This window comes from Neolamprologus multifasciatus, chromosome 18 (assembly GCF_963576455.1).
Source record: "Neolamprologus multifasciatus chromosome 18, fNeoMul1.2, whole genome shotgun sequence".
Taxonomy (NCBI): Eukaryota; Metazoa; Chordata; class Actinopteri; order Cichliformes; family Cichlidae; genus Neolamprologus; species Neolamprologus multifasciatus.
In genome coordinates, this window is record NC_140456.1 from 20,607,049 (window position 1) to 20,630,478 (window position 23,430).

The 23,430-nt window shown below is 40.4% G+C and overlaps 1 protein-coding gene across 2 annotated transcripts in view; it reads left to right on the top strand.

Moving 5' to 3' along the window:
• The window catches only part of ephb1 (EPH receptor B1), a 161,067-nt gene that overhangs the window by 62,880 nt on the left and 74,757 nt on the right, over positions 1-23,430 (top strand). For both annotated transcript variants that reach the window (XM_085139261.1, XM_085139260.1), the window contains exon 3: positions 8,464-9,145. In XM_085139261.1, coding sequence (XP_084995387.1) covers positions 8,464-9,145 — 682 coding nt within the window. The remainder of the gene's footprint in view (positions 1-8,463; positions 9,146-23,430) is intronic.

Genomic DNA, 23,430 nt, shown 5'->3' on the forward strand with positions numbered 1-23,430 from the left:
TCGTGCTGAGGCAGTGTCAGCTTCATGGTCTGTCTCAAGGCACCTGAGTGGGTGTTACCAGGTGCATTGTGCTAGAAAAGTATTCAAAAAACAGTTTTATGCTTCAGCACAATAACCCTAACCTTCTTTTTGTGCTTTTACACGTCTAGTTGAATTAATGAAGGTTTCCAGACCACTCGCTGATTTATCTCTGGGCTTATTAAATCTTTCCTATGTGAATAATTGCGTGAATATCTTAATCAAACAAATGTTTTGAGATTAAGCAATTTAATATTTACTATACACAAAGCTGCACTAATTACTGTTTTGGGGGTTTTGTTGTTTTTATCCATCAGTCAAAGTTGGAGCATTTAAAATTAAAAATATATTAAAAAAATGTTGATGTTGATTCCAAAATATAAAAATTTCCAGTGCAATACATATTATTAAAAGCATAAGGACAACAGAGTAAAAATAATTAACTTTTTTTAATGGGACAAATAAAAACACATTCTAATTTATTTATTTATTTATCTAAAACAATTAATTGATGTGTGTTTTTCCACATCAAGCAGCTTGCTCTGCCTACCAGTCTTTAGGAATTATACTTATTTTAATGATTAAATATTTTAAAACAAAAAAGAGCCTTCTATATGAAGGGTGGTTGTTACCAAGTAAATGCAGAAAGTCAGTTAATTGCAGGCTTGGCCATTGGATCCCAGACCATTTTAAGGACCAAAGTGCCCTTGAGAAAGACACTTGAACCCCAATTTGCATCCCTGAAAACAATGCAACCCTGTCTGGGAGAGTTCAGTTTACTGTTATAGCTAAAAACATCTGTATCCAAGCAGACAGACTGCTTAAAGCAACTGGCTCGTAATTGAAAATGCAAGCGTTAATAATTCCATTTTAAAAGTTGGATGGAGAAATATGAGAGCGAACAGTCTGTGTGAATTGTTCACTGAATGGTCCAGAGTGCAGTCACGTTCTGTGCCTCTCTATAAGGAAATGAGACAAAAGACATACTAAAAGCATTTGGAGCGGAGAATGAAACCAAATGGTAACTAATATGTCAACAGAGCATAAATATCACACAGTCCAATTCACTAGCGTGGACCCAACCTCCAAATATGAATAAAAAGTATTTGTTGATAATGTAGCAAGAGACCTCGTTGAGGTCTGGCGGTGGTTCGTCGTCCTGACAGATCCCATTGATACCTTTGGAGGAAGCTAATAAAACAGGGGAATGAATGGTGGGTCAAAGAGGAATTTACAGACTTACAACTGAAAAGGAGTGTTTGGGTTGCGGTCTCACTATCTCCAGTCGTTGAATTGTTTGGTTTACACTCAGCAACTGCAACATGAACTTACTTGCTTAAAACCTCAAGTCCAGTAAATGTATTGATCAGGGTATGGGCGTGGCAAGGGAGCAGATTTTCAACGAGACTCATTTTGCTTCAGCCAGCCAGACAGACCAAGTTCTGCTTGGGCTCAGTCAAACTGTGTGACTGTAATTATAGAGTGGCTGAGATCTGGCAGGACTGGGAGTGTTTCAGACATCACCATTTCCTCCCCATCCATCACATTCAGCCAAGCGGAACTAGGCCTCAGATGCCCCGCAAAATAATCATTCCTATGCAACTGCCCTGACAGCAGCATCCATTCAATAACACAGCTGATCAGAAATGATAATAGCAATCATGCCACTGCATATTTTAGAAGCTGCAGCCTGGCCGTGTGTGTGTGAGGTGGCGGATGAGGTAAAGCGTTCGAAATAAGTGATTTTACAGGAGATTATGAGCATGTGTCTCAAAGTTTGTGTAGGAAGGAGTGAATAAAGGTGCCAAGACAGACCACTGTTAGTTTACATGAAATGTCCATTCTATTGACTTCAAGGAAAAGACCCAAAGGTTGAAATGCAAATATCCTCATTAACGCAGAGGGATTTGAAACCGCCTTTGGGAAGAAAAAAATACTATCTGGATTGTGATTACTGTCGGCAGTGAGCTTTGCAAAATGAGAAGAGTGTCTTTCAGAAGGGGCATAAAGAGTTCAATCCCTATCTTAGCTTCTCATGTCCACCTATAATCCACTGTCCTTCTGAGACCTTGGCCTTTACAAACCTGTCAATGTGAATTTCACCCGCACGCATACCATTTCTTTTTCCTTTCTCTCTCTTTTTATCAAAAGCCAGGATGTAGTCAGGGGTAATTATTAAAGAAAAATCTTTATAGGTACACTTTCCCTCCTTTAGTTCAATGTTGTGTTGTCATGAATAACAAATAGGCTCATTACTGAAATGCCCATCCCGAGCTTGTAGTAATAAAATCAGTCTCATGCTTGCCTCCACCCACACGTTTCAGCCCTGCAATGATAGATGAACGGACAACTCGTTGTTAGAAAGTGCTCAAAAACATTTCAGCCTATAGGCGCTTGAGGGTGTAGACTTCAACAAAGCATCCTATCCAAGCATAATTTAGTCCTACAATTATTTGGGTAACACTTAAAAAAAAAAGAACCTCATCAACTAAATTACTTCAAATGCTAAATTCAACACCAAAGGCATTAACTGAAAAGGGCTAAAAAAAAAACCAAACAAGAAAAAAAACTGTTGTAAACTGCATCAACAAAGTGGAGTCGGGTTAAAAGTTTAGGGGAACACAGTGGTGTTGAAGTGGCTCCATTTGATTGTAGCTTTCTACATCTCTTGCCTTGGGTCCTGCTGTAAAAGCCCATTGGCAGACTGTGTAATGGCTGTTTTGATGGACATTCAAGAAATAGTTGCCAGACACTCATCTACTATTTGCAGTGGCATTTTGTAGACCTTTCAAGGCTGTGGAGATATAAATGTGGAAATGCTCTGAGCTGCTCATCACCCATCTGTGTGCAGTATGTTTGAGCATGGAGTTGTATTAACTTGTGCTGATAGATTTGAAAAGCAGTTTGTGAGTGTGACTCCACTGAGAATCAGACAGCAGGCTGGAGGTTAAAGATCAGCGGAATATTGGCTTCTCTGCTCACATCTTCTGCTCGTGTGAATTGACTGATGCTGAATGATGATCTAAAAGTAGTCAAGTTCTCCCTTTGTGCGTGTGTGTCAGAGTTGCAACCCGACCTACTCGTACCAAATGTCCAATTTTAAAACTGAAGGTAGAGGTACGGTGGAGTCATGATAAAACCTCTGTGGGTTGTACATATTTTTTATGTGCAGCAAAGCTCCTGAAGCAAATAGGGGAATGAATGCTCAGTAAATCCTAAATCCACACATGAATTATAGACAGTGTCGGAAAAAATAAGGTGGGGTACTGAAAAGTTGGGCTTTATCACTTGTAGAACACAACTGGAAATGTCCCTTTTTTTTGTTTAGGGCAAGAGTGCTGGAGGCATAACACAGGATGGCCAGTCATTACGAATGGGTGCAATTGGACATCGTACACAGAATTTCTATTACAAACCAGACGATCCCCCTGTCTGTGTTCTTACAACCACCTCTGTTGGTTTATGTAAAGGTCAGGGTTGCATTGTGTGTCTGGAAACAACTTTACATAGACTTGCAGAGAGTGAGGGAGAAGGTGAACACTGCAGAGGGGCTAAACACATGGCTCTCAATTAGAGATCAGATATTGTAATCTAGCTGGTCAACGTGTTTTCTCCGATATTTGCAACATTGAAATGATTACAAAATGAAGTTTACACCTGTTTTAATGCGTCACCCAATCACAATTTGCTCACTGTCTGTCACATAAAAATTGTATTTCAATAACTGCTAATTATTTTTCAATATTGGCAGCATCACAAATGCTGAATTGTGCAGAAATAAAGTTCTGAGACTTCTGAGACTCTATTCAACATTACAAAATTCCTGTCATGACCGGTGGTCTAGGAACTACATTAAGATTTAGTTTCCATTCTATAAAAAAATAAGTTTCTCATTTCCTTAAGGTAGCTTCTTATACTGCCCCAACCATGCCTCCTCCAAATGACTCATTACTCCAGCCCATTTGGCCCATTATTTTCCACAGATGTTACATCCTTGTTCTGATTGGTTATTCCTCCCATCTCTGCTTGTCCCCAGCCCAATATTGGATGCTGTAGTCCTCCAGAGCAAGACTGTGGCCATCTGAGCTGCTCTGTGTTATTTTAGTCTTTGAGGATAATGGCAAGAGATCAATGTGATGGATGGCTTTTATGAGGGCAGAGTATTGATGGCTTGATGGCAGTGAGCTGAGGCTGTGGGAAGGGGAACATCAGTCTGAATACATTACCCCCACCCTCTCAACCCTCCCCCTTTTTCCTGATTCCTCCCCATTCCTGTTTTTTCTTTTATTTATCACTCTGTATTTTTTCCCCTTTTCTCAACCCTCTCTTCTCCAGCTCAGCAAGCTGTAACTGGTCATTAACACAAACATTAAGAGCTCTATGAATCCATAGCTCCTCCATCTCCTTGCTACTGCCCATAAAACAGAGCAGCAATAATGACACACACAATAGCCACACTTGACAATCAGGGGCAGGGGACAAGTGTCTCCTATATTAATGGTAAAAGCAAAGCTATTAGAGGGGTGCCGGTGGTTACTTTAATTGGCTTACAAATAAGTGTTGAGTTAAAAGGCTCTCAGTGTTTGACAGTTTTTCATCAGCAAAAAAAGTTTAAGTTCAGTTAGTTTGGTAATGATAAAATATGAATTAGGTGATTCAAAACTGTGTAAAATAAAAGTAACTGAGAGTGAGCTCATTTTATAGAGGCACATAAACACGCTAGTAAGTGAAAATTGGCATGTGCATGCAAATACTCAGGATATAAAAACATCAGTGGACATTAACAGAATTAAACTCCATAGCCACCGCATGCAGTCACAACTTCATACATTCCTCCTTATTACTGTGCAGGCTCCCTTTGTGACACCAGGGGTGGCGGGTATTTTGGGGTGTCTGGTATAGGGCTGCTAGCATTGGATGCTTCCTGTGGATTTTGGGATGCAGGTGGTATTACTTTTTTGCTCCCCGTAATAATAAATAAAGACACAGACAATATAATTTTCTTTTTACTTTGTATACATAGATGTACACTCAGCCATTCATTAGTGGCTACTGCTGGGTTGGTCCCCAGTCTTCACAGACTTAATTCTTCATGGCATAGATTCAAGAAGGTGCTGAAAACATTCCTCAGAGCTTTTGGTCCATATTGACATTGAAGCATCACACAGTTGCTGCAGATTTGTCAGCTGGACATCCATGATGCGACTTTCCTGTTGCACTACATCACAAAGTTGTTCTATTGGATTGAGATCTGGTGACTCAAAGGCCATTTGAGTACAGCGAACTCATCATGTTGAAAAAAAAAAACAGACAGAGATGATTTGATGATTTTTTGCGACGTGATGCCTTTTCTCCCCAGAAGCAGGCACCAACATGGGTACACTGTGGTCATAAAGGCATGGGCAGGGCGAGCAAGTGAACTCACTTTAGCTGCCAACACCAACACCAGCATGAACTATTGATACAAGGCAAAATGAATCAATGCTTTTATGTTGTTTACACCAAATTCTCAACCTACCGACGCAATGTTGCAGCACAAATGAAGACTCATCAGGCCAGGCAACATTTTTCCACTGACCAGTGTGAACTGGACAAAGGTAACTTCTGTTCTTAGGTGACAGGAGTGGCACCTAGTGTGGTCTTCTTCTGCTGTAGATGTTCATTTTATTGATTTATTTTTATGTGCACGCTTAATTCTGATATGCATTTCTGTGATTAGAACAGGTGTTTAGATGTATGGGTTGTTTCTATTTGAAAAAGTCAAATCTGTATTTATTGGTGGTCTGAGAAAGAGCCTCTGGCAAGAATACACAGATGCCACGAGGCAGATACATTTGGCTTAAATGATTTAAAAAGCACAGAAAGCATAGAAATACTGTAACAGCGGGGGCCGAGACACCATATTAACATGACTTTGTTCCTGAGTGCATGTGTCACATCTCTGAAAATAGTGGGAAAATTATCCTCCTAAGACCCGAACTCTTCCACGGCATGCATTTTTAATTTCTCTTTGATATTTGGGCATATTGGGGCCCGATGAATGTAAAAACAAAGAATTACCAGTTTGTTTGTTTTTTACCTTATTTCTGTTTTTAAGAAAAATGAGAGCCACATATGAGGATGTTCGTTTAAAATTTTGATAGAACAGTAGCAGTATAATGTTCTCCTAAGTTGATATCAGGCCCATGTAGAGCAAAATTGAGTATTGTAGTCTAAATAACCCAAAATGTGATGTCCACACATGTGGACGCCAGGTCCTAGGAGGTTAAAGAGATGCCAAATATTAGTTATATACCTGTTTTAATGCTCAAAATAATCAAATGTTTTGGACTATAGAAATAGAAGAGTGCCTCAAGCTTTGTGCAGCAAAACAACAGCTAGCAAATCAATATGTGTTTGCTAAACCATCAAATTATCAGCAGCAATGTTTCCAAGCACACATAAACACACAGGTATAACAAAGCACTGAAAAGAGCAAAGAGGGAACTGGGTCACAAAGTTTGATTTCGACTAACTAATGCACCTATTATTAGTTTTGGTTGTCTTTAGACAGCCATGACAGCACATATCTACTGAGGAGGAGAAAGATATAGTTCATTATTATATGAGCCAATGAATTTCTGGACAGACTCTAGATGGGCATTATCGGAGACGCCTCAGGCTCCTCTCTGGCGTGAAAGATGGTGGTCATTTGGCTAGACAAGAGGCGGTGAGGACCCCCTCCTAGACTGGAGCAGACGGGTGCAGAGGAGCCTAGGGCTGGCTGTATTAATGAACAGGCAGCGCTGAAAGGGACAGGTTTCTGTAATGCTGATGAATGGTCATTACAGAGCAGAGACGGGAGAAGAGAGCACAAGGGGAAGCGAGGAGAGGGAAGAAGAGTAGAGTGAAGTGGGCACACAGGGAGCAGCAGTGAAAAAAGGCTTTAATTTGCACCTCAGATTTCTGTAAACTCGTTTATCATGTCAGCAGTGCCACTGTTCCTCACGTGCCTTCCCACTCCATCCTCTACATGCCCTTACTAGACCCAACCATTTTTTGTTTGTTGCCAGATGTTTCCACATATTCTTTGTGCCAAATGGTTTTATTACCTGCGCTGGTTTTCAAACAGCAACATTCGACGGCTCACATTTATCAGCTCTATCTCGCCTTACATCATTTTATGGACTTTTTTCCATCATTCGACTGGATGTTGTGGCTGTGTGTGAAGAGCCAATATCTTCTCCTCTCTATTAAGCTTGATTGAGCAGCTGGAGTTTTAAAGGTCATAAGAAGGAGGAAGCACGGGGAGATATATGCACATAAGAAACATGAACTGACTTGAGGCCCACTCAGTCCACTATAGACCTCATTAACTTCTCGCCTTCAGCTGTTTGGATCATTGGTGTTGGGAACTTTGAAGAAATAAATCTTTGTGCCAAGCAGTTGCTTCAAATGGAAGCAAAAAGTATTGTATTATTATAAAGATTGAAATTGATCTAAGGAAAATAAAAAAATGAAAAAGTGTTTCAGATCATTTTCTCAAAATATTCCACAAAATATTTATTTGAATTCACTGGTGCTTTTATGTAACTCTTTTTTTTGGTCTGTGGGCTCTGCTGCTTTATGCCTCTTAAAAATACTGTAACTAATTAAAATATTGCACACTGAATATCAGTGGATTGCCACTAACAATTTTTGCAAGGCCAGCTTTTGCACAGCTGGACGGTTACTCAGATGATTTCAAAGCAAGCTTCTTCTATTTTTTTTTTCTGTGATTTCTCTGCCTGATTCTCAGTGAACCCAGCCAAATGTTAATGGCACGTTTTTAGCATGATTTGGTGCACTGAGTTAATTCCCCAAGGGGCTTCTGATGCTCATCCAAGACCCTTTCTGGGTCACACCTGCAAAAAATGGCCTGCAGTGAAATTTAGTTCAGTATGCACTCAAATGGCTTTCCATCCATCCTTGGCTCTCGTGAAGTCCCTGCCTGTCTAATTGTAATTCAGCAGTGCTTAATCTTGAATTTGTTACACACTATATTTTGTAATGTATCGACTCAATGCCCAGCAAAACTTGGCATCGACAGAAAACGATATTGCATCCAAAATCATGCCTTGGTTTGCGCTTATGCAGTGGGAGTGCACATCCTACAGCTGTGAGCCTACTTAATAAATAAGACAATAAATTGTTGCTTTGCACTTGAGGAATTTTTTTTTTTTTAAAGTAATACATTTGTGTGTCATCAGTGGATGAACAAGCCCCAATAAGCTGATGCATTTTTCTCAGTCCAGGAAGAGGACTCAAGTTAGTGCCTTAGGGAAATTACTGATATGTGTATGAATTCTCTGTGGCTCCGCCAATATTAGCATTCTCTATCAAAAAAGAGTGAGCACTGCAGCCTTATAGCAGATGATTACTTATCAGCCATGTGGACTTCTTTCTCTCTTCTCTATCTTTCTGTAGTGGGAGGAGGTGAGTGGCTATGACGAAAACCTCAACACCATCAGGACGTACCAGGTGTGCAATGTCTTCGAACCAAGTCAAAACAACTGGCTCCTCACAACCTTCATTGATCGCCGCGGAGCACAGCGCATCTATGTGGAGATACGGTTCACCGTGCGCGACTGCAGCTCCATCCCAAATGTCCCCGGTTCCTGCAAGGAGACGTTTAATCTCTACTATTATGAAAACGATGCTGTCATTGCCACTAAAGGCACAGTCTTCTGGATGGAGGCCCCCTACCTCAAAGTGGACACCATTGCTGCTGATGAAAGCTTCTCACAGGTGGACTTTGGCGGACGCCTGATGAAAGTTAACACAGAGGTGCGAAGCTTTGGTCCGCTGTCTAAAAATGGCTTCTACCTGGCCTTTCAGGACTATGGGGCCTGTATGTCTCTTCTGTCAGTCAGGGTATTTTATAAGAAGTGTCCAAGTGTGGTCCAGAACTTTGCAGTCTTTCCAGAGACCATGACAGGGGCTGAAAGCACTTCCCTGGTCATTGCTAGAGGGACCTGCATCGCAAACTCAGAGGAAGTAGATGTCCCTATAAAGCTCTACTGTAACGGAGATGGAGAGTGGATGGTTCCTATCGGTAGCTGCACTTGCAAAGCTGGGTTTGAACCTGACAATGGCAATGTCTGCCGAGGTAAGTGGATTGATTTTTTTCTGTAAAAAAACACCATGGTTGCTATGAGAGTGTATTATCAGTACTTACTGGGCCCTACGTACATTTTCTTTCTTTTTCATTATTCAATCTTTTAAAGAGATGGACTCCTCAGAATAGAACAGATCAATTCACCTTAGTCTGTTGGCATTAATTTATTCTGTTTTGGTATCACATACAACAGGGCATTGTGTTACCTTTGGTCACAGGTCTTCCACTCTAGTGTAATGGCTGAATTGATTGTGTTTCATGTTTTGCAGCTTATGATACACCATACTTTTTCTTTAATCACATCTAACTCCAGGGAACTAAAAAGATACATTAGCATTGAGTTGTAATCTGCTGTGAATGTCAGCCTTTTGTCCATCCTACCTTTCAGATGACAAAAGGTTTGATTCTGCCTCAGTGCGATGTGCTGATGAATACATTCTGAGGAATAGATAATAGCTCATATCTAAAAGGAAGGTTGAATGGGCTTTTAGTTCAAGCTGTCACTTTCTGTTTTTGCGTGCCCTCTAATGCACCTTGTTTTTCTGACAGGCACATATACAAACAGAAAATTTGCTCAAGGTGTCTGACGATAATGCGAGTGGCTTGAGGCTCTTGGTGTGGCAAAGTATTGGTTGGCCTGCCTCTTGGGGTTAGTTGGAAAGTGTGTGGAGCTTAGATAAGATTGATTTACCCACATCTGGTCTGATCAATAAACAGATATAAGTGCCACATATCTACAAAGCACACTGTGTGTGACTGTGTCTACTGTATCCTTCTCACATTGCACCATGTCCTACGCAAAACCCACCTACACACTAACGCACATCATAACAAACACACAAAGTCCTTGCCAAAGATTGGATGACTTTCGAATGAAAATAACAGGGCAGAAGTTAAAAGGCTGTGCTTAGGTTGATGTAAAGTCTTAATTTAGTTTCAAATTTTTACACCATTTGTCAATATTATAATTCTCTTTACAAATAAATTGTAATCTGTGTATTCAATGCTTTAAATGCATAAGATAGACTCTCTTGTTTATCTTGTAAATAATTAAAGTGATCGGCTGATCAGCGACTTTGATTTATCCAATATTCACTTCTCTTAAGTAAGTGCAATTATCAATAAATCAGGGGCTCAGTTTGCTAACAGATCATACAAATTTAGAATGAAATCCAGTTAGGCCAAAAAACATGGTCAACAGTCATTGCATTAAAAGCTGATTCCTCTGATGTCCATCATGTACTTGCATGTACTGGACAAAATCACTTAAATCAAATGCTAAGACTGCCAATTGAGATTGGTACACGCAATATATTTAATGTTAAATTATTTCACTCAAAAAAATGTCCTAATTATGTTTTTTTGTCTTTCTTTTCTTTTCTTAAACTTATGTGTTTGTGATGTATTGGCCTGCAATATAAAAACAAAAACACAACAAAATAATTATAACAAGCAAAATAAAAACAAACTACACATTGTCAGCACCTTGAAGCCACATGGCCTCGATAGAGTACTCTGTTACAATACTACAGTCAGACCGAGCCATTTGTGCTGAATATTCAGAAGTCCACTGAACATGCTCCTGGTTGTATATTGACCTAACAACCCTTCTTTGTTACTGGACTGCAGGCTCCTGAACGTCTTGGTCTCAGAGTCTTATCGATAGGCGAGTAGCTCTCGTCACTGTGATAATTCTTGACAGGAAGATTGGATCATTTCAAGCCTGTTAACAGACTTCATCTTGATGCTAGTTTTGCTTCATGTTTACATTGATTATTTATTTATTCGTGTTAAATTCTGACTCACTAATCATGCTGTTGGCATGTGTGGCATGTGCATGAGCATGCCATGCACTTGTGTTCCTATGCAGTGCAGGAATTTTAATTCAAATGAACCAAATAACCTTGCCTGTCCTCTAGCGCTGACAGTCTCATAGTCTTTAATGGATGTAAACTTACACTGATCCTTGTCAGTCTTTTCTCCGTGTAGCGTAACTTTGCCTCTTTCCCTATTATTTACCTCAGGCTTCTACACACTTACTGCAGAATAACTGGAATGTTAGTAAGAGGGTTATTGTGGCTTGTGTTAGTGGAAGTCACCACAAACACACATGTTCATGTACAGACAATGGTCTCACTGTAGAAATTGTTCTACAAAGACCACTAATTCCTACAATCCTCCAGACTTCCTTCTCTAGTACATTTCCAGCTAAGATAATCATCTCATCTCTCTCTGATGGAAATGCACTACTTAGCAGAAATTCTGGTCAATACTGATGTTTGAAATTTCATCCAGTGTTGAAGCCTGTTTTTGTTCTATTTGTGTTGTTTTTGTTTTCCCGCTTTGTTTCATATTGCACTGCCTAAACTCAATGTCTAAATGTATGCCTAGTATTGTTATGGAAGCTAATGAAATCAGCCTATACTAAGAGGAAATTTCTGGGGTCTGTAGCTTAACAAGAGTTGACAGTAGTATGAACTTGTAAGGCCTCGATCCCACAGGTCTCCAGACCAGTAGGTAACCCCTACAAAGAAAACCTCTTTGCCATTTTTTGGACACTCATAGGTTTGCTGTTTTTGCCCGTATTTTGTGTGGAAGATACAATTTCTCTGTGGGAGGAGGTTTCATTACCGTTTCATTACCGTGTGGCGAGTGTTTGCAGATATATCAGCATATTCCACACAAAATACAGGCGCATGCAGTAATCTGCTAGTAAAGGGGTTTTAGGTGAAGCAAACTACTCACAAATCTTTGTGGAATATACATTTTTCCGTCTGAACCAGTGGTTACCAGATGATTGCCAATCGATCTCTAGGACTATGAGACTGTGGCCTAAAATGTTGTGTTGGTTGACCATAGTCGTGAGCACAAACACTGACTTGACAAAGAAAAAGTAAAAAAAAAAGAGTAGAAATAGATGATCTAACCCTTTCTAGCTCAAATAACTAGCTCTCTCTCTGGAGTCTTGTGTGGAGTCAGTTCCCCTCTCATCTCCACTGAGAGTCCCCTCCAATAACAGCAATCCCAACCTTTTTATTTTTTGTGCAGTTTCTTTTCATGGACTAGCAATCCATTATTTAAACAGGGAAATCTAACCTTAAAGTGCTTGTGGAAGCTCAGTTCTATGGGCAGCCAATCAATTGGGGGGTTGGTGCAATAACACAGACTCAGCATTGGGTCAGAAGTAATTGCCCATTAGCGATGAAGGAACAGGAACAAAAAGAATATAAGAGCATGTAGTTTCATGCTGGAATAATTCTCCTCATTGATACCAACAAAACAAAAAGGTATTGCTTAGAAAAAGGAACACAGTAGTACTGTGTACAGTCTGGTAAAGTGTGGAAAATTTTCAATTAGTGCCTGTATTATGTAGCTCTTGAGACACAAATTAATGTAATTTGCCTGATTTACCAAAACCTAAGAAGGTAAAAATTAGTTTCTGCTTATAGTGACATGAAAACGAAAGTGCATTTATTCTAGCTATTCATCTGTATATTACATAATATTATAATTATAATTATAATATAATTATAACATATAATATTACATATTATACCCACCATACCAAAACTTCTATTAGGTGGATCATCGTTTTGAATAGTTGTCCTTTTACATGGAAAGCCAGTTTTTTGAATTGATAAATGATGGTTTTATTTCTACTTTTTTTGGAAGTTCTTTGTCGTGACAACAGAAATAACGCTTGTTTTTTTTTTTTGCAGGTTTAATATGTGCGTTTCAGTGTTGTTTCAGGGCATGTGCGAGCTTCCCAGCACCTAATTGCACTTTCATTAATCTATATGTTTTAATTGTTGTCAGGTAGCATGTTGTGTATGTGTTCGGTTGAGCAGAGAGACCATGTAGAGTTGTTGTGCTCTGTAACGATGATGCCAGCATGCCATCCTCATTACCAGCTCCCCAGCCACTACGCAAGCCATTTGGGTATCCCCCACTTTTCCTCTCCCTCTTTCTCTGTTCCTCGCTCTCTTCCCCTTAGCTTTGTAAGCAATCCGCTAAATATTTTATCACCTCCCTGTTAAATCGAGCGAGACACTCCAAATAAGACCCCGCTACCTCTACCAATACAAAGCTTGTCTCGGCTGTGTGTCCTGCTTAACTCAAGAGTCCTAAACAGGCTTTTAGGATGGTTTCACTGACCCTTCTTAGAACCGCTGTCGAGGCCCACCTGAGGAGTAATTGATGGAATCACCTCGATTGTGCTGGCTTTGCGTCATGTGTTTTGTTTTGAGCCTGTCTAAGCATTGATCATTTTAATGTTCCGTATTTTTTTATTTGAAGTAATTAAAACACCACAGAAACCTAATTATTCTGTTGTTTAAGCTCTTAAAAGTGGACGATGTGGCATAGTTGCAAATTATCCTCTATGAAAACCAATTCAAAACTTTCGAGTGCTTATTCTTAATTTTGGTGTTAAAACTTTATTTCCTGTGGGGAGCCAAATTTTCGTTGGGCTGACAAATGTCCTCTTCAGGTTTAATTTTGTAATTGGTTATTCTCAAAGTTTCGTCTGTTTTTATTCTTTACGGGCCATATGCAACACACATAGCTGTTCAGACTCTCCCCACCTGTGTGGATGTGGAGATTTGTGTGGGCTCAGGGAATCACAAAAAGTCTGGAATTGAAGCATTGCTATTGCAGCTACTGATTGCTTTCAAATGGATGTGGACGGGCTATGAATGAAATGGGGAAAATGAGAATTTGACTAGTTAATTTCATTATCTGTGGTACTATATGAATTCCCAGAATTTTGCTCCATACTATCCATCCATCCCTCCATCCATCCTATATTCCAGTGCAGTGACCATAAGTATGTATTTATTTACTTGAGTATTTATGTCATTCCTCACCCGAGCCGTCCTATAGGCTGGCACGCCAATATGAGTTCTCTCATATTTTCTCTCACTGTTAGGCTCCAGCAGGCTTTTGACATGCTGCCACATTAATATTACAAATATTCAAATAACTTTATTTAACATTCAGCAGGCTGACAGTGGCAGCAGGAGATTCACAGCCCATTGAGCAAGAGCGCTTCCCTGGGCTAAGTGCCGATTCATCATGGCTGCCTTACTCCTGTCTAATGGCTGCCATCATGGGGCATGAGCACACACACTAAGAAAAACATATTACTTCTACCACGTGTGCATTTTTAAAAATGTTAAATGTAGTGATGTGGGCACATTTATCACATTATTAACCTTAGCCTAAAAGCTTATAAATCCCCATATATCCCAATAGGGTTCATTGTCACGGACATCAATTAGCAGGCTTATTTCTCTCTAGAGAATAAAGAGCTCTTGCTCAGAGTCTAGCAGTAGAAGCACATTCATAAACTGAATCCATCCGACCAGTATTTTAATCTTAAAGTTAAAGTTTCGCAGGCTATGCACTACGTTTTTTACGTTTTTCTGCTCCGGTAAGTTTTTTATTACTTCTTTGTATGGCTTATCTGAGTGTAAAAGATCTGACAGACAAACCCGCAAAGACCTGGTAACCTATTAGAGCCCATTCCATCCCATTTGGCCGTGTCTGCTCCTGTTCCACAGAGTTTACTTCATTTGCAGAGAACCATCCATGTGTACTGAACAAAACACACACACACACACACACAGCATTTACTAAGTCACCTTGAAGCCCAATTAAGTAAGCATCTGACTCTTCCTGTTCCTATTAGTCTTATTGCAGAGAGGGCCGGGGTGATGTGAGGAAAATGGAGTGGGAGGAAGAGACAGAGAAAAGCTTTAAGAAAGAGAAGAGAGTGAAAGACATCTTGTTTCCATGGCTCTCAATAAGCTGAATGGCAGAGAGCACTGGTGAAAGAGCATGACCCAGACAAAGGCCTTTTGAATCTAGGGGCCAAACAGAGTGTTTATAATGACCCGATGCACAGATGCGCAGCTCTCACTGCAACAACAGACCCGGTCTCTAATGATGCGAGGGGAATCCAAAGATTTTGTTCACACATAATTGAAATAGCCACCACAACCAAAGCTGTTCTTGTGGAGGGACACAGACTCCTCCTCCTTATTATTAGTTTTTGCTCCCCTTTCAGCTGTTTTCCTCTCTGTATCTGTCTCTAGTCTGGCTTTCTAACCTTCAGTCACTTTTGGGTTATGGATTTGGCCACTGGGCTTATACTGGGGTTGATGCTGCCATCTCTCACTTGGTCGTTCTCCCAGATGTGGAACGGGGAACTTATTAGGCGGGCCTGCCTTTGACCCAGGACCCCTTCTAATCTACTTCGCCAAATTCTCATTCAGTTCTCATCGTCTACTTCACAGTCAGCCCTCATACGTACATGTCTCCTCTCCTGCTCTCCACTCAGTGATTGACACCGGGAGCCGAGGCCAACCAGTGGCACAAGGACACAGGAAGACAAAGAACTCCCAGCATTTATCAGATGGTTGGGGGCCTGCCTAATTTGCCTATGTCACCCCCATGACAAAACACAAAAAACTTTTGCTTTGAAGGGCTTTACTTCACCCTCTCACCCAAACCATGAACCCCATCAATCAAATCTACCAGAATTTCCTTTTTTTAATGAATGCACATTTAGGAATTCAATGAAAAACAAAAAGATCACATTTCTATAAGTTTGCATTTCAGTGTCTGTGTTGTCTTCACAAGATACCCAAATGTTAAATGCCAAGAGACACTTCAGCTTGCACGGGATGTGGGAAACTGTATTCCCCCTCATTTTTGTTTTCTTCTTCCACACCTCATCCCTCTGGAATATGCTCCAGCACACAGTAATGAGGCGACATGTTGAGCCTCTTCGCAGAGTACTACCTGCTTTGGAAAGCAGAAACACCAACCCCTCCCCCTTCCATCGTACCTTATTCTCCTTCTAACCTAATCAGTGTCCATCAATATTCACTGTCCTGCTAATAAAACTGTTTGTTTGTCTGTGGGGTGTGATGGCAGAAGGACACATTTCAATTCCAGGAAATTGTCTCATCACTTGCTGGAGGCTATCAGCTGCTCATTGATAGATGTGGATTAGTCAAATTTATGTTGTGGAACTTGTGGACTGACAATCTAATTAGAATTGAATTGCAATTATGGCGGGGCCGATATAGCTCTGTTCGTCCCACCTTCAATGACAACTCGACCACGAAACAACGAGTAATGTCAGGCTGGAAAACATTTTCCGTTTTTCAAGTATGTGAAGTGTACTTAAAAAATTAGGATGTTCTCTAGGGCTGCACAGGGGTCCAGTAGTTAGCTCTGTCGCCTCACAGCAAGAAGGTCTTGGAGTGAAATCCACTAGCTGGTGCTTGTCTTTGTGGCATTTTCATATTGTCCCTGTGCCTGGGTGGGTTCTCTCCAGGTGCTCCGGCTTCCTACAGCGGACCAAAGACATGTGTGCTAGGTTAATTATACATGTTTGGTTCTAAATTGGCTGTAGGTGTGAATGGTTGTTTGCCTCCCTGTGTTGGCCGTGGATGGGCTGGCAAGATGTCTGGGATACCCCACGTAGGCAGCTGGGGGAGACTTTGTGTCATGGCTCGCAAGCTATTCAGTCTCTTTTGTGTGATGCCTGTACACACATTGAGAACCCACACATGTACACGGTTACTAACACTACCACCTCAAGCTGACCTCTGCGTGTCTAATTTCCTAACCTAATCATATTCGCCTTACTTCCTGCACACTTGAAGCAAACAACATTGCATATATACACTGTAAATGCTCCTATGTTTAATCTTTAATCTTTAATTAAACATATGCAAAGAATTATGTCTGTGTAATTTATGTTATGACACCCTGCATTATCCTAAAGTAATTCAGCTCCCCAGGTCGTAACTGAGCAGGCTGTATCAAACACAACCTCACAATGTGCAATTATACATCAATTAGACAACTCCTATAATCTGTATTGCTCTATATCATTGTGTGGATGTAATTACATGTTTTCCTTGACAGTTAAGTCAGCCTGTATTTTACAGGTTTAAGGCTTGTGGTTCTGCTACAAGAAAGGTATTTTCAGACTGACAAATACAAAGAACACACAAAGCTCAGGCTATTTAATAACTTCTAAGACAGCCTTTTTTTTTTATAACAACAACCAATTACACAACTATTATATTTTAACTGTGAGTGAGTCTGTGTCAACAGGTCTGGTGCTACATACAGGTTGCAGCAAGTGATACAGTATATCAGAATTGATCTCTCCTCATACAGTTTGCACATTGTTGTGCAGTTTGTGTAGTTTTAGTGGTGTACCTCTCACTTTCAGTTGTAACTTTTGACTAATATACAGTATCAGGAAATATGTTTTAATAAAGTAGCTGTATTATTAGGAAGATCAATCAGTGTACTCAGGGATAGCTTTACCACTTACCCTCTATCCCCATTTTATGATGTCTATGTGCAGTACTTACAAAATAGAAAGAGCCTGAAAGAACAGAGATGTTATCTCAGTGCTGGGCCAGCATTACTATAGTGCTAGTCCAGGCTGCACAGTGGTATTCTCAAAGAGAATGATATCTGATTAGTCCAGCTATAGCTGACAAACAAATGGATTTGCTGTGTCTAGAATGTTCTCTAGGGGTGCTACATGGGCTGAGATACAAAGACACTGCTTTTGTGATGGGGCCAGTGCGAGGCATAATAAGACCCTTTGGGGAATGAACCAAACACGGAGTGAAAGGGACACAAAAGCACACATGCTCGTACACTCAGTCAATTTCACAATGACTCTCCCTCTATCTCTCTTCCCTCTTTTTCCCTCTACACCTCTTTCTCTCTTGCGTTCCTATAAACTGACCTTTATATTATGGGCTACCGTAGTTGGACTGTCATTATGTGTTTTGGCTTTGTAGGCCTGTTGAGTTTCTTAACTCTCACATAAATTATTGTGTTGGCCAGGTTTCGTGTCGGCCTCCCACTAACAAGACACACAACAAGTATTATCTGTGGATGTACATTCATTTATTTGTGCACGCACATACTATATAAGTATGGCTGTGAGGGCTTTACACCCACTGATTCTTATTCACTCCCTTCCTTGTTTTCTCTCTGTATCTCATCTTTTCTGCCTCTTTAATTCCCCATTTACCACTGTCCTGCTTCTCACTGCTAAGAGAGCAGTCATAGAAGGAGGGTGACAATAGAGGTATTAACCAAATGCATTCTGAGCTGGCCTGACTTGTGCAGTCAGTGTGAGGCTTTTACACCCCTAATGCCATGTGAATAGGGCTGCTGCTCCCCAAGAAATGCCTTTATGAGGACTCAGACCGAGGGGCCTTTTTCCTAGCTTTCGTGACCTGGGTCCACAGAGGCTGTGCAGTCCCTTTTTTTTCTCAACACGCAGTTCTTCATTTTCATAGGCACTTAATCTGGATTGGAAGCCTCTCCATTGTGGAAATGGTTTGAGAAGGGGACATCAGCCAGACAAAAGTACTTGTCTTTGGCGAAGGGTGAAGGCTCTCCTTGGCCCTTTTCCTCCCTTTCCATTCTCTCATATAGAAAGTCAAAGCCCCCTGTGGAATATAGATGTGGCAAAGAGGTATGTGAATGCAGACTTCGGAGGGAAAAAAAGACCTACCCTGCAAAAAAAAAAAGAACAAAAGATTTATCCACTTCTCGCACTATATTTATCATTTGATCCAAGCCAGAAGAGATGCTGTGATGCTGGCTGATAGTAAAGTTTGAGTTTGATTCCTCTAGGTTACAGTGCATAAGACTTTGGAGCTGGAATGTGTAACAAACTCAGACTGAAGCTTTGAAGTGTAATACTGTTGCCCTGGGCTTCTTAGCTCCAGGGTGGAATGAGATTACACCCTTGATCTGTGTTAGCGCCCTCTGATCTGAAGGATTGCAACACAAAGGTGTGTGCATGTGTGTGCGTGTTTAGTTTTGCAGACATATGTGCATTTTCTGTGTGCTTGACTATGTCTCATTATATGTGTGTTATAGAAAATATATTAATTTGTACGTAAATGAAATTATTTGCCTACGTGTGTGTATATGTACGTGTTTGAAACACCAGTAGATGGTGTGGATACATGGTCAAACCTATCCTCCCCCAACAAATGACTTGTTAACTAATTGCTAATGTTGCTGACCTGATCTTACTGCTTTGTAGGTGAATCTCTCAGGATGCTAAGCCTATTCTTTCTCCCCCCTTTCTCTATGACTCTGTCTCTCTCCCTCTGTTTCTCTCTCCTTGCTCACTGCCCCGGAACACCTTAATCCAGTGTGAAAGCAATTGGCTCTCTCAGATCTAATCAATAGAGGGCCAGGGCAGCGAGCCAGGGGGAACATCTCTGGCCCCTGCTCAGCTACAATCAATTTAGAACCATCGATTCAGTGATTGAAATACAAAGAGGAGACGCGTTGGACCGTACAGGTGCTTTAGTGTTTAGGTGTGCCAACATGTTATATATCTCCTTGGTGAGCATTTCTCTGTATGTGTGTGTGTGTGTGTGTGTGTGTGTGTGTGTGTGTGTGTGTGTGTGTGTGTGTGTGTGTGTGTGTGTGTGTATGTGAATATCTGTGCGTATGGATTGTATGATTTGTTTTTGAGCCATCTGTAGTAAAGTGGGAATGGCATTTAATCTAGCACCTCTGAGACAGGGCTGAGGGGAAAAAAAATCATTCCTAATCCAATATGTCCTGTTCAGGAAAGGTGTGTCTTTGTGTGCGTTCATGTGCATGTGTGCATTGCATGCATTTCCTGTTCTTCTACGTTTCATTTTTTTATTGATTGATTTATTTATTTCTATGTGATCTTAACAAAACAAGTGGTACTTTCCAAAAGAAAGAAAAAAGGGAAGAAAAACTATATTACATAAAAATAAACTAGAGAAATATGAGCTCAACTATATTTTTTAAAATACAAACCCATCTTTTGTGTGTTCTCAAGGTTTTTTGCCAAGTAACTTAATGGCCCAGTCCCTATTTTTGATGTTCATATCTGAGTATAGCCATTCAGTATTTGGACGTTCCTTGGAATATTTGTATGCAACAGGTACTGTATGCATGCTTTATCTCGGCAACAATGCGTGCCTTAACTCTTATCATGTGATAACACTCCTGAAGTTTTCAGATACGTGTATGACACTCATTGCGTGTGTATGTGTCTACCCATGTGTATATCAGTGCATATTCTATTTATTTGGGCCTGTTTATTCAGCATTGAACTGTCATGCTTGTACCCCTACGTGTGTCTATGTATTTGTGCAGTTTGTTGTTATTATTTTACAGAGCTGTAGGGCAAATTGTATGTTATGATACTGTATATTGACATGAGTTTAATGTAAGTTCCAGTTGTTATGAAACTGAGCACGCAAGATCAGTTACAGTTTAGCATTACTAAATTACGCTTTCAATGCTTGCTTTACAATTGCTGATTTTACAGAAATTGTGCCACAATATTATGTCTGCTTGTGTCATTATTTTTTTAAAGACAGTACTGCTGTGTTTTTTACAGTATGTTAACCTAATTAGGCAGTAGCATGTATACAAGAAGATGTGACTGTGGCAGAACAGAAATTGATAAGCTTTGGAAATGTACCTAATCCAACCTTACCTACTGTAAATGACCAAGTTTAAAATCTTTTTTGTTTAAGCAGACACAAAAGTGCACTGGATCTTGTTCGACCTTTGCTTCATGTTAACTTTTTTCTGTCATTTATATGGATAATCTAGTTTCCCAATTGGTTATGTTGTATTACTCCTTGATTTTCACTTGGACAGTGTGTTGGTATGTCTCTCACCACAATGTCAAGAAGTCAAATGAAGATTGGCAATTTCCAATTTGAAGTGCACACGGTCTGTGTGTGTGTTTTTTCCTGACTTAATGACGTCTGTTGCCGATATTGTTCATTACCTCAGAACAGCCCAGCAAATCTCCGTTCTTGATAAAGCTGATAGATTTCTTGAAAGTTAAATTTGCTTTCATCGTGATGTATTTAGCCCCTAACAACTTTACCGACAAATAAAGGTGGATGAGAGGAGAATGTTAGCCAAGCTAATGTCCATTATGAACAACACCCGACACTGGCCCTGAGCAGCTCTTGCAGTAGTTGACTGTTACAGCAACTGTGCAGGATGGACTGCAATCATCACCCAGTAGCAGTCAGACCCTTATAATCCACACATAGGATAAATACCTGGTAAAAAAAAAAAAAAAAATACACGTGTATATTTTCTAATTTCCACTATACGTTTATTTCTGCATATTTCTTTTAGCATTTTTTTCTACCTTTTGAAAAAAATGTATTGTTTTCTAATATTTCTATAATTCACATCATCTTTCTGCCCTTATGCTGCTTCAAAAAGTGAAAAAGTGAACGTCCCTCCATCCTCTTCCGCTTATCCATTTCAGAGTTTGTGGGGGCTGGAGCCTATCCCAGCTACCATATGGATTAATATACAGAATACGCAGATTGATATTTAAAACCTCAATACCAAATATTACAGCCAATATTTGATAAAAACACATAAATGAAATGTAAATATAATGAAAAATGTATTTGTGTTTCAGTATCTGTTCTGAAGGCTATTTGAAGTCCAATATCTTAGCGCTCCATGAGCACCAGCCTATGATGCAATTTCGATGCTTTATCTCCATCGAGTGAACAATGCACAGTTGTATCCGTGCAGGTACCATATGGATGTACTCACTTTAAGCACAAAAGCACATTCTACCCAGCTAACACATGTGTGCCCCGTTTATAGCTCTGGGCTTATTGACCAAGTCTGTCTGATAAAGGTCAGAACTGTCTGCATTTTGATGGGTGGTGTGGGAGTGTCAGTTACCTATAACACACAACATTTCTGTGTGTTGGTGTGTGTTTGTTTCTGCAGAAGGCGATACTGATAAGGTTGTGAAGAGGTCAGGCAGATGTAAATATGGCATGAATATAGATGAGCTCTGGGTCCGGTTACCTTTTGAGAGTTTCACAGCTGCAGGTGCACTCTGTGCCAGGAAATGGGGTCAGCTTCTTGTCATGCAAAATGATATTTGCTAAACATAACCATTTGGGTTTTTCTTTTTAACATTCTGTGAAAAAAGAAAAATTTTATGCATGTCATTCGTCTGTTGAGTCACAGTCATGCATGGACCTGATTGTTGCTGGACTGTGTGGTGCAGAACATGTAGCTTAGTTAATTTAAAAAGTATTTGTCATGCAACCTTTTTTTTATTATTTCCTGGTGCCTCTTTGTCAGTTTTAGCAATAATAGCTTAGCTGTCACTTAGCATTCAATGAGAAGTGGCTGCTTCACACAGCGCACATATTGTGGGACTCTGCCGCCACCAGCTTGAGTGACAAGATGTACTCCTGAGTGCTTTCTCACTTTATTTAGCTCACACCTCCCCTTTCCGCTTTCTCTCCCTTTCTCACACCCTTATATGCTGCGCTTGGGTCGGTTTTGCTTACCTACGCTTCACACATAATTTGTGATTTTTTTCTTATGGTGCAAAACATTTTGTCATTTCTTCCTATTACGCATAAAAGCAGCGAGGGCAGTGCGCAGCGGATGGAGGGATAGCTGGAGGAACATCTTACTAGTGAATGTAGAATTAATATAGCTATTTTTATAATAGTTGATGTCATCACAATCCAAGGCTGCAGAGCTCCTGTGTAGTTCACACCACCTCTCCCTTCTCATTTTCGCCACTCTCACCTGTCCATCTCTTGTCTTGTTAGTTATGTCTGGAGCCTAAGGGCTGGCTCTAAATTTTCTATTAGATTTTAAAAAGCCAGACTCCTTTTCTTTCTCGTTATCCAACTGACTCGTAGCCTGCTACCGTCTGATAGCATATTTGCCGTGTATGAAAATGTCAGCGTCACCATGAGCTGGTGCAGATGCTCGGTGCTGGTCAGACACATGTCATTGCTCTTTTATGTGGCGATGCTGTTGTGAACAGGAGAGCCTCTTCCTGAGATCATCAAAGGGATGAGCATAGCTGTGTTCAGCTGAGTGTGTCTGCCATGGCTGCTTGTCTTTGCCAGAAAATTTTGGTGTAAACATTGTGTTATGTACGCTCAATTAGGAATCAAATTAGGGAATGGTAAACAGTGAAGGGACCTTTGTTTTTCAGTTGTTTTATCAGTCTACTCCACTTGTATGTTCATAATTGCTAATCCCTCTTGCCAGGCCTCTACACTCATTAGCGTGCCCCCTCAACCCCACCCTAAGATTACACGCTGGGTATTTGAGAATAGATGAGTGTTTAAAGCTGACTTTTAGCCTTGCTACAACAGTTTTTTTTAACATTTGAACCAATCGGGAGCTAATGTGTGTTT